Source organism: Microtus pennsylvanicus, chromosome 5, assembly GCF_037038515.1.
Source record: "Microtus pennsylvanicus isolate mMicPen1 chromosome 5, mMicPen1.hap1, whole genome shotgun sequence".
Lineage (NCBI taxonomy): Eukaryota > Metazoa > Chordata > Mammalia > Rodentia > Cricetidae > Microtus > Microtus pennsylvanicus.
This window is the reverse complement of record NC_134583.1, coordinates 46341388-46353731: the sequence shown is the minus strand read 5'-3', so window position 1 is coordinate 46353731 and position 12344 is coordinate 46341388. Positions and strand designations below refer to the sequence as shown.

The following is a 12344-nucleotide window of genomic DNA, read 5'->3' as shown; positions in this document are numbered from 1 at the left end:
CATGTAGCCCTGCTGAAGACAGACACCAGAACTTCAGCTGGTAAGCCACAGCCATGTGGTGGTACACAGATGAATAGAAATGGGTTAAATTAATATGTAAGAGTTAGCCAATAAGAAGCTAGAGCGAATCGGCCAAGCAGTGATTTAATTAATACAGTTTCTGTGTGATTACTCTGGGTTTAAGCTAGCCGGGAGGCCAGGAACCAACAAGCGGCATTTCCTTCAAGATGCTTAGGCTCACCTCACCTTGGTCATTACATGCATATGTGTGCACCTACTATGTACCAGGCAGTCTGGGCTCTGGCAACATAGAGATGAATGAGATAAACCCATTTCCAACCTTATGAACCTCAGATTTTATTAATAACTCACAAAATAATTACACATTTTAAAATGTTTTAAGGTGCAATAACCATCTCAATCTCTCCTGATAATGACACTTATCATTCAGCTAAATCTATAAGTTACACATCAGGTTCATTTACAACCCCACCTGGCCCAGCTCAGACCTGAAGTCTGGATGACCTGGTGCAGCTGAAGTGGTGACCTGGAGTGAACGCAGGTCAGACGTTCTATCAGACTTCCTTCCTGTGACTCCAACACTGCCTTTGTCCTACACCAGCAAGGCTCCTTTAAATGTACCAAAGCTACCCTGACACTCCCCGCACATTCATCATTCTCTGTGACTGTGGGTTACGTGGGTGTAAGTCATGGTTGTGCTTATGAGAATGTGCATGTGTGCAGACAGAAACATTGTATGTGGAGCTTAGCCTTGAGCCAGCGCTTGCGGGTGTATGTGTGTGTGTTCTGGTGAGTATGGGGCAAATGTATGCTATCACCCACATCTCTAGCTAGGCATCTACAGACCAATTTACCGAAGTCTCTGTGGCCTAGCAAATAGGATGGCAGTTTCTGCAGGCAAGCTTTCCTACCATTCTGGAGTCACTGGAAGCTGGGAGCCCTGTGGTCAAGATGGGGTCATTATATGCCTGAGGGTCCCTCCTGGCCAGGCTTTTCCTCTCCATCCTTGGAAGTTCCTTCCCCAGGCTCAGCCTCATCATCAGCCTCAGCCATGTCCTCTGGCATTGGCCACTCTCGAGTCTGCCACTCCAGTCTTTCAATGCGGTAAGCGATCTTCAGCGCACTGGACTCCAGCTCAGCTAGCAGGCGAGCAAACTTGGTCTGTAGATCATCCAGCTGCTGGTCAAGTCCTTTTAGCCGAGACTCTGTGGCTTCCTGGAGGGCGATCTCAGCTGCCTCAGCATTTACATCCAATTTATTCATTTTGAGCAGGATCTCACGGCCCTTTTCCTCCATGACGGCCTGGGCCTGTGGATACTCACTCAGCACCTCCCGCAGATCCTCCTTGCTGAGGCAGAACAGGTCCGAATAACCTAGACTCTTGATGTTGGCTGTCCGTCGGTTTCCAGACATGTTTCCTGTGGTCCAAGGGTAGACAAATGTGGGGAGAGTAGTTAGTAGGGAAAGGAAGGTGACATTTCATTTCTGAACCAGGATATAGTCTCCACACTGGTGCTTCTGACTTCCTTTTTTCTGCTTTATTCTAGTAATGTGTTGGTGACCAAGCCCTGTGCTTATTCACCTGCCTTGATAGATATTTAATGGGGCAGTTATATAACAACATGGCCGGTACAGTAACTTTCTGCTGGTCTGTCGGCATTTCCACCAGTGCCCATGGAACATATCTGCTTTGTTTTCTAAGAAACCACCCCAATCACTGACCTTGGCTCATTTCCTCCTCAGGGAACAAATAATGTATACCTTGCTTCTCTCCTGAGTCCTGTAGCAACTCAGACAAGGGCCAGATCTTCTTAATCTATGTGCCCCAAAGTACCATCTTGTCCTAGGGTTCTATCATTCCCCAGCCCAGTCCTATCCCTAGCCCTTCTCCTTGGGGACTCACCTTTGATATTGATGATACTGATCTCCCCAAAGTAGAGCCCTGCACCGAGCACAGCATACTGTGTGACACCATCATCTGCCACCACAGCCAGCTGACCCTCACGGATGATGTACATCTCTCGGCCGATGTCTCCTTTGCGGCACACGTACTCTCCTGGTGAGTAGGTCTGGGGCTGGAGCTTTAGCACCAGCTCCTCCAGCAGGCTGGCTTCACAGTTCTGGAAGATCTGGACTCGGCTCAGGGTAGACAGGTGGACAGACACAGCAACCTCTGCCCGCAGCCGCTCTGGCAAGTGCTGCAAGATGGCTACCTCGTTGGTCATCTTCTTGTTGATCTGCAGATGCTGGTACCTGGGAGAAAGGCAGTATCATTTCCTTACCAGGACCTGTGTATCTGCTCCACCCATTCCATCAGGACTCCGCTCAGCCCGGAACCCAGGCACACTGAGTTCTCATAAGAGCAAAGGGAGTGCCTCACAGTTTTCTGGTCGCCTTTCTTGGTGACAGACAAGGCCTGTTCTACTTCCTACAAGGTGTGGCGGCACCTACCCCTCCTTCACCTTCTGTCAGGCCCCACCCCAGCCACAGTGTCTGATACCACTTCTACACTGAGTTGCTTTAGTCAGCAAGCACCTGCCCTCTCAGACAGCTTTGTGGTGGCACCCTGACATTGAGACGTTTCCTTTTATTCAGAACATAGCTTGCATTATCGTGATGTAATCAACCATGTTGGCCATCTCCTGGCTGGATAGTTCCCTTCTCCACCCCCCTACAGAGTCTCCCGGATCCCCCAGGCCATGGCAGTCTCATTCTCGGGTCTCTGTTACTCTAGTACACAAATGCCTCTCCTTGTCATCTTTTGCCCGCTCTTTTCCCCTAGTCCACATCTTAGTGGAAAACACCACTGTCTAAGCCTATCCAGCAGACCTACTAATGAAGTCTATCTTCCAACTGCCTGGTATAGCCAGTAGGTAATAAGGACAGGGTCACTAAGGCATCCATCCTTTCCCCTAGCTGGGTCTGCAACCAGCCTTCTCTCACCAGTCAATGACACGCCGCTCCAGTCTCCGGTTGACATGCTGCAGCTTCATGTACTTCTTTACCAGAGCATGGTCTGGGTAGAAGGCTGCATCTGCAGTGTTCATGTTGTAAATGACAGAGCTCATGCTACCCATGATGGTGGCGAAACCCATGACAGCCAGCAGGAAGTCACCCACCATGAAGAGGTACTCTTCCTCCCGGGCTGGCAGTGGCGTGTCACCCACAGTGGTCAGAATTAGAGTGGAGAAATAGAAGCTGTAGAGATACTGGCGCCGCAAGCGCTCAAAGCCAGGCTGTGCGGGATCTGGGTATACCCATGCATCCCGTCCGAACCCCAGGTACCTGGACAGGGCAAAGTATAAGCAACTGTTCCAATGGATGACAACAAAGATGTAGAGCATCAATTTGGCGATGCGGAAAGCATTCGGGTAAGCTGTGCGGGTCTCCGTGCGATCAAATGCCTCAAAGAGGCGGGGTACACGGAGAAAGCGGTTTAGCCTGAGTGTGGGAATGTGGGGACCCAGCCGCACATAGGCTGCGTCCGTGGGCACCAGTGAAGCCAGGTCCAATAGGAAGCTCCAGGTGCGGACATAGCGACTGGCAATCATACCTTTGTCCACCACCAGGATGCCTTGCTCTAGGAATCCTAGGTAGAAAGGAGGAGATAGGCGGGGTCAACTGTGGGCAGGTAGGGAACAGGCCAGACATGAGGGCAAGATGGAAGCATGCATAGCCTTCTCCATGGAGTCTGGGGTGAGTCCTGGGACATTGTCAAGCACAGAAACACGTGACAGTGCAGTCCTAGAGGTAGCTGCTTTCTTAACACGTTCTTTAAGGAAATGTGAGGAAAAGGTTAGCCCCAGAAACTCACTGACCTGTGTGGAAGCGCACCCCAATGTCTAGTAGGTACAGTAGGTCACTCGTGTAGTCCAGGACAAACCAGGCCACCAGGTAACTGTGCTGCAAGTCAGGAAAGCAGGCTCTGCAGGACAGGTAGCAGAAGGGATTGGCTTAAAGGTACCTACTGTGTGTGAGGAGCCTGCTAGAACAGGTCTCTCAGTCTCTTCCTTGAGTCCTTCCAGGGAAGGTGCCTCCCCTTTAGGCCCTGCCCTCCCGGCCTGCCCTTCTCCTTGGCTTCTCTCTTTAGTACAGCTTAAGGTGCCCTCTTTTTGCACCCCTGCCAAACCTGCATACAACGATGATGAGGTTGTACATGACGGGGAAGACCATTGTGTTCAGCCACCAGTAGTAATAATCCCCAGAAGGGTCTAGGACAGGCAGCCTCTTCCTGTAGGGAGAAGAGACTCCTCTTGTTTGTCCACCAGATACTCAGTGCTTTGGCTGTGACCAGGACACCAAGAAAGAGGATGCCCCAGGCATCGGCAATTAGATCTCACCTGGCTTTGGATGGGGCTGAGGGGCTGGACTCTGTTGTCTTCACTTTGTTGTCTTGACTCATTGTTCTGTGACTTGGTCCCAAGCCTGTAGGAAATCCAGTGCTTCTCTGACTATGGTGGCTTGAGAAAGTGGGGGCTAGTGCCTGTCTTCACAGAAGAGGCTGCTCTGCGCTCCAGCTATGTATTCTGTCTTTGAAGCTCTTAGCAACACGACTAGGGCTAGCAGGTATGGAGTGGGTGGAGGCAACGTAGGTTCAGCACACTGCACTGTCTCTCAGGGCCGAAGCTGGTTTACACCTGCCCAGCTAAACACCTTTAATGAGGTCCCTGGGGTGGTGGGAGGTGGATGCTTTGGAAGGAAGCTTCACTTTCATTGTTGTCTTTTTTTTTTGTTTTTTGATTTCCCCTTAAATCCATGGTATCAAGAGCAGGAGATCCAGCCTGCCTTCAATGTAGGTTTAAATTCTGTTTTACCTTATGTACCCTCTCCATTTGGGCCTGGTTATTGGTATAACAATTATGTTCCAAGTAGCTCATTCTTGTCAGGTGGTAAACTAGTCTCTAGGGACAAAGGGGTGCCTCTCACATCAGAGGTGTTTTCATTAGCTACATCTTTTTTTTTTTTTTTTTTTTTTTTTTTTGTTTAAACATGTTTATTACAACAGATACAATTCACATCTGACTAGTTTGCTTCCTTTTCCCCTCCCACAACCACGTTCATTGGGCCACTTCCTTATATTTGAGCCGTCAATGTACTTTCAGCACACTTGCCCAGCAGTACTTTTAAGTCCATTCTTACAGGGTGCAAATGGATTTCAATAATTTATACAAACATGTGGGTTATGCTCAATCACTGCAACTTCCAGCTACTGTACACAGGAATGAGAAGGTTATAGAAAAGTGCCACAGCAACAGTGCCCTAAGAAAAGAGAAGGGGCACCTTAAAAAATGGATAAAATCAGGCCAAGAACTTCAGAGGGAATGGAACATACAGGAAACGAAAACATTTCTTTGCAAAACAAATGAGCAGCACTGCTCCTGATCAGGTCCAAGTGTGGAACAGCTGTCTCATGATATTTGTACACTGCTCAAAATTGTATCCTTAGACACAGATCGCCTGGCGCTTGCACTGGATTTTTGAAAATGCAAGATTTCTAAATGATAAATTAACCCCCCAGATTTTTTCTTTTTTTTAAAAAAGCTAATTTTGCAGACAGGTTCTCATGTAAAAGGCTAGGTATTTAGCCACCTCAGCATTGATTAGTTTTGGATGTCTAAGCTCTGTTACACATGGCTTCCCATGGCTTCACTCTACAAAACATATTTACAATGTGAAGATACATCTACAAGAAATCTACATTTCAAGGGTTTTACAAATCAATCTTGTATCTTTCCCCTGAATTGACTCTCACATATCCCCGTCCCCTTGTTATTTCATTTGCCCAGCTTAACGGTCCACTTAATGCAGCTCAAAACGTTATGACTGGGCAAGAGATTTACAGTTCCTACAGGATATCATGTGCAATTATTCACATCTTCAAACCATGAAGGAATTCTGATTTTTTAGCTTTTCAAGTTCCTTTATTTGTTGTCTCAGAAACAGTATCCTCTGCTCTCGCAAAGTTGCTTGAATTTCACATACCCGAACTAAAGATCTCAAATTTTTTAATTCAGTACATATTTCTGACATGTGAACACTTCCCATATTATGGGCTTCTTCACGCAATCTTGATGCCTGTTTCTCTGCATGGTCCGCAGGCCACCCTTGAACATGTTTTATGAGATTATCATTGAAGTGTGCTGCTAGTGTAGGTGTTAATGAACACGCAGGCCGAGCAGATGTATTCTGTGGTACAACTGCTGCATTTGATGCATTACTACTGGAAGTATGATTTGGACCAGGTGATGGACTTCTCTGGCTTAAGCGCTGAAGACTTCGAGGAGAGACAGGCTCATGACCCTGCTGCTTGTCAGCAGTTACAGGCTGCTGTGTGGCCAATTGTGACACTGGTCCTTGCTTAACTACTGGAGTACTAACCTTTGGCTGTGATGAAACAGGTGGAGTACTAATCAAAGGTTTGATAGGGACTGTGTTAGTCTGAGGTGTGCTTACTCTTGGAGACACATAGGATCTTGGGGATGAAGCATCAGACGTTAGAGACATTGGAGACTGATTAGATGGCTGGGCTTGTGTAGAAAGCTGGGCAGCTTGAGAAATCAGAGAGGTGATGTTAAAGGCAGATGGTCCAGCAGTAAGAAACTTGTGGATGATAGACTGCAGGGAAGCTTGTGTCACAGCTGCTGTAAGAACTTCATTTATTTTGGATATATCCACATTGGAATTATTAAGCTGTAGCGTGGCTTGTAAAGCAGGAAGCAACTGTCTAAGAAGATTTGGGTCCTGAAGTAAAGGAGGTATTGGTGATTGTGGCACAGGAGAAACAGGTACTGTTGAAGACGAAGTTGGAGGTGCAGATGTGGGGTTCTGGCCAGAGGCTGAAGATGTGGAAGGAGTTGTGCAAGAATGTGATACTGATTTGTCTCCTGGAGCAGATTCTTTTCTCTCTGTTTTCTGTGCAGGGACAGAAGCTGTGGGTGTAGGCAGTTTTGATAAAGTAGATGCTCCATTGGCATCAAATGATTTCTTTGGCTGGTGATCAGACTGAAGCGTAAATGGACTAGAAGGAACAGTGCTTGGGGTAGCAGTTGGATGAACCACTGGTTTGATGGGGTGCTGTACTGGCGTAGAGCTACTGTGAGTCTCTGCTCTTGGCAGTCTGTAGTCTTTGTCATTGTGTCTGCTTGTTTGAGACAAAATATTCTGTGGGAGCAAACTACTGGCATCGCTGGAATGCTTGTCTTCCATCCCACTGGTGAACCCACTAGTGGCTGTTGCTTGCATCACCTCTCTTCTGTAATCCCTATCTTTTGGGAAACTATTAACTGCCAACTTATTTGCTTCTTTTTGTCTCTGTTCTCTTTCAAGCCACTCTTTTGGTTTTTCCCACTGTGAAACTTCTGTGCGACAATTGTAGTAATATTTTTTTCCAGAAGAGCTAATATGCTCAGACCAGTCATCTGCAGAATCATAAGGTGCATCTGAAGTTTTGCTTGGATTATTGCTTGGATTAGAAGAATGTGAATTTGAACTATGAAGAGCACTGTGGTTGTGTGAATTTTCTTGTGGCGAGTAACTGGTCCCACCTTCCCTTTCTCTAACTCTTTGAGTATGCACATTTTTGGCCTTATTGTGACCTGTGCTGTCACTGTATTTGTTTTCAGGACTGTCAGATCTCCGCAACATTTTATTTGGTGGTGAAGGATCTGCGGCGTCTCGCATCTTTTCATGTCTGTGATCACCACTACTGGGGTGACTCTTTGACGAATACTTAAGTGCCTGGAAAGGCTGAGAGTCCCCCCTCCGGTCGTGACAGCCCGCGCGGCTTGAGAACGCCGCCTTCGGCAAACCTCGGCTAGCTCCCGCCCTCCTCTTTCTTCCTCTGAGGCCTGGGCTCGTCGTCCGGCGACCCGGCAAGCCCTTTCCGGTTGCTGCTTTCCTCACTCTCGAATCTGGCCACTCCCGTTCCACCTTAGGGGTAGTCGTGCTCGGGGGCCTGCGAGAGACGGGCCCCGGGGCCTCCGGGCTGTGCTGGGTGGGAGCCGCCTTCGGGAGGAGAACCGTGGGGCGCGAGGGACGCCATAGCGAACTAAATGCGGAGCCCCATTAGCTACATCTTAATCTACGTACATATCACCTAATCTTCTGGGGTGTATGTGTGTCATATTATGATCCTTTGCCCTCAATCTTTTCCTATTACCTTCCATGCCCAATACCACCAGCCATTGAACATATTTCATGGACCCTCAACTTCCTCAACTTTTTCTGTGAACATTTCTTTTCATAATAGAACAAACAGATCTCCTATAATGTCCCCCATCAAGCTTATGTCCCTGTCAGTATCATGATCTTTTTCAGTCAAGAAGTCATCATTAAATTCTAGCTATGTGCCAGGCCAGTATTGTGCTAAGTGAGTGGGATAATCCCACGGAAGCTCAGTCTTGTAGGAGGAATGTTCAGTAGGGTAGGATACATTTAGGTAAATGCACAAGGGCAATCCTTGCAGAGACTGGCAAGTACTCTGTTAGATGGGTTTGTAGAGGGCTCTTATGGTAGTACGAAGAGCTGTGCTCTGTAGGATAAGTTAGAATTAAGTCTAGAGATGGAAGAATGGACAGGTAAGGTGTTCAAAGCGTGTAACAGCAGAGGCATGGAAAATTGTGGTGACTGGGAGAATATCGATAGTTTCAAAATACTTAAAAATGTTATTAGTGTATGAGAAGTGTGTGTGTGTGTGTGGTGTGTGTGTGTGTGTGTGTGTGTGTGTGTGTGTGTGTGTGAGAGAGAGAGAGATAGAGAGAGAGAGAGAGAGAGAGAGAGAGAGAGAGAGAGAGAGAGAGAAGCCAGTGGTGACACACACCTTTAATCCTAGCACATGTTGAGGCAGGTGGGTCTTTGTGAATTCAAGACCAGCCTGGTCTATAGAGTGAATTCCAGGACAGCCAGGACTAGACAAGAAAACTCTGTCTCAACAAAACAAAACAGAAAGGAATAAAGAGAGACAGAGAAAGTGCATGGCCACAGTGACTATGGATGTCAGAGTACAACTTTTGGAGTCAGTTGATGTATCTAGGGATCAAACTCCAGTGGTGAGCTGGTGTAGCGAGGGCTTTCACCTGCTGAGTCATCTTGCTGACCCCAAAATTGTCAAAAAGAGAGAGGTGACAAGAAAGGGAGGTAGTGATGAGAATGAGGATGAACGGTGGACAGAGGCCAGATCAGAGGAGTTCTAACATCCACAAAATTAACTTTGATTTTTTTTATAGGCAATGGGGTAATGTCAGATTTATATTTTTGCAGTTTCTTGAAAGAAATATCTAAGTCTCTAAGAATTTTTTTTGAGATGCTTTTATCCATAGCTTTTGTAATGTTACCATTTCTTGGTTTTCTGTTTATTTCTTAGTCTCTTTTATAAGTTTCTTTGCCCATCCCTTCTAGGTTGGTGTTTCCTAGAACTCTTAGCTCTCACTCTTTCCATCTTCCATACACTTTCTGGCTGATCTTGGTCATTCAAAGAATTGCTTTGACATCTAGTAACTCATGAACTCCCTTGGGCTTCAGTCATCCACACAACTAACTGCACGCTAGGTTCTGATTTGATACCCACAGCCACACTGTATTAGCCACTGTTCTGATGCTGCGAAGAGACACCATGAACATGGCAGCTCTTATAAATGAAAACATTTAATTAGGGTTTGCTTACAGTTTCAGAAGCTTGGTCCATTTATCATCATGGCAGAGAGCATGGCAGTAGGCACGACAGGCATGATACTGGAGAAGTAGTTGAGAGCTACATCCTCATCCTAGGCAGATGGGGGGAGGGCGGCATGGACTTTTGAAACCTCAGAGCCCACCCCTAGTGACACACTTTTCCCAACAAGGCCACACTTATTAATGTTTTTAATCCTTTCAAATAGCTGTACTCCCTGGTGACTAAATATTCAAATAGATGAGCCTATGGGGGGTCATTCTTATCCAAGCCCCCACAGTCACTTTCAACCTATTGCATCTGTAGGCTCTCCTTCCTCCACCTACTCTTTTTCTTCAACACTCATTTCTGTCCTTTCAGCAAAAAACATGGGGCCAGAATTTACTATTATGTAACGTGGGAGATATTTGCAAAAATGACCCCAATTCTTTTATGTTTGTTGCTTATGACTGCCAACTGCTAGAACATAGAAAGAGTGATGGTGTGTGACATCTGAGGCTAGACCAGCAAAGATTTGGTTGCGTCTCTGGGAATGCATATTGTCAGGATCCTCGCCCTTTTAGATCTTGTGTGAAACTCTGGAAGTCTGAGCTGAGTGCAGCCTTTCGGTTGTCCCAGCCCAGGCATAGTGCACAGGACTAAGTGAAGAAGCCTTTGGAGCAGCAGTTCTCAACCTGTGGGTCAAGACCCCCTTGGGTCCTGCATATCAGATATTCATATCATGATTCACAACAGTAACAAAATTACAGTTATGAGGTAGCAGCAAAATAATTTTATGGTTTGGGGTCACCACAACATGAGGAACTGTATTAAAGGGTCATTTAATTAATGCACCATTAGGAAGGTTGAGAGTCATTGGAAGGGGGCAGGTAGCATGCCAATGGGGATATGCCCTTGAAGAGGATATTGAGACTCTGACGTTTTCCATTTGTCCCTTTACTTCCAGGATGCCATGAGGTGAGCCGCCTCCTTTGCCACATACTTGTGCCATGACATCCTTCCTCACCACAGGCCCAAAGGCAACCAAGGGCAGAAATTTCTGAGCTAAGATAAACTTTTTTCTTTTACCTTATTAATCCCAAGATTTGTTGCAGCCATGGACAGCTGACTAGTACATCCAGTATAGTAACTACCGCTACCACCATAACAACAATAAAGAAATATAGCTTGATAAATTCTCACAAACTGAGCTCACCCATCTCAGCACTCAGATGAAGAGGCAGAACTGCTATTGGCCTTAGAGATCATTCTTCTCCTTTCTAGTCAATGCCATTCCAGTGGTAAATACACCTTCATTTCCAATAGCAATGTTGTTTTACAAGTTTTTAATTTTTTTTCTTTTTCCATTCTTCATGGTGTGTATGTGTGTGTGTGTGCGTGCACATGGTTGTATGTGAATGTGGAGGCCCAAAACTGATGAAAGGAATCATACTTGCTTGCTCTTCCACCTTATTCAATGAGACATGTTCTTTCCAACAGACTTAAGAGTTACCTTCAAAGCAGGGTACAGCTGGGCCACCAGACCCACCGGTGTTTCTGTAGGTTCTGGGGAATCTGAACTCTGTTCCTCACACTTGCTCAGCCAGTGCTTCAACCACAGTGGTGTCTCTCCAGTCCCCTTTATTGTTTTAAAATTTATATAGGATATAAATATTTACTCCTCTCTCCCTTTATAGTTGTCCAGTCTCTAACCCTTCTGATGTCCACGTGCTCCCTTTTCTACAGTCTTACTATCCTATTTTGGCCTTGCTCTTGAAAGACCTTCTGCAAAGGTGCCCTGATAACTTGACCTTGTATAAAATTGTATCTCTCTATTGTTCCAAGAATACAATATAGACTAACATAGCCTACTAGTTCTGCAGTACTTTCTATGTCCATTTTGTCCTCATCTGATCTTTGCTTTGCATGTTTCCAGGCTCCAGACACACTGAACTAGTTGCAGTTCTCAGTGTCTTGAGCATTCTGCCTTCCCTTAGGTCGAATTTCCATTTTTCGTCTTTTTGAATACTTTTTACTGTGAACCAGTTTTCGACTTACAAAAAAGTGGCAAAAATAAAATTGTAAATTCCTTACCCATGTTTCTGTAATCCATCATTTTATGTAACTATTTTATAGAACAATGATCACAATTAGGTAACAATAATATAAGTCAACAGACTTTATCAGACTCTATCTTAGCGTTTCTCACTCTTGTTTCAGCCAGCATTTCCTCTTGGAAGCTATCCTCAGCTGCTTCATCTTCTGTGCCCAGATATCACGCTAAGTCCTGCTTCTAGATTTCTCCTTTTACAGCCCTGATATTGCGTTCTAACTGTTGGAGAGACCGGTTCTAATGGATCAGGAACCCAGGCTGTCGTGTAGGAACTTATTCGGCGTTCTACGGGGTCATGGAAGCTTTGGGGAGGCCAGGAAAAGGCGGTCCCCGCGGATAGGAAGGAAGAATCCAAGCGGCGTGCAGAAGCCTGGCGAAAATAAGCTACCTTGGTGGCAGTCAGCACAGACTAGATGCCTTCTCCACAGGCCCTGCCCACAGACTGGCCCTTGGCGCAGACTTCAAAAGAAGCCCCGCCCACTTGACGCTGGAGCACCGCCTAGGACCTGTGGTCCCGCCCCCCGCCCTGGCCCTCGCCTCCGCCCCCTGTGGGGTGCTGTCCAA

At 46.4% G+C, this 12344-nt stretch overlaps 1 protein-coding gene and 1 pseudogene across 1 annotated transcript; both read right to left on the bottom strand.

Annotated features, from left to right (window-relative positions):
• Positions 1 to 874: 874 nt before the first annotated feature.
• On the bottom strand, positions 875 to 4423 carry Cnga4 (cyclic nucleotide gated channel subunit alpha 4). The gene is made up of 6 exons (XM_075974762.1): positions 4362 to 4423; positions 4151 to 4252; positions 3840 to 3946; positions 2965 to 3610; positions 1925 to 2274; positions 875 to 1439 (listed from the first exon to the last, which is right to left on the bottom strand). The coding sequence occupies exons 1-6, from the start codon at positions 4421 to 4423 to the stop codon at positions 982 to 984; spliced, it is 1725 nt and encodes a 574-aa protein (XP_075830877.1). The 3' UTR covers positions 875 to 981.
• A 778-nt stretch (positions 4424 to 5201) lies between these two features.
• On the bottom strand, positions 5202 to 8074 carry LOC142849508 (WW domain-containing adapter protein with coiled-coil pseudogene; annotated as a pseudogene).
• Positions 8075 to 12344: the final 4270 nt, after the last annotated feature.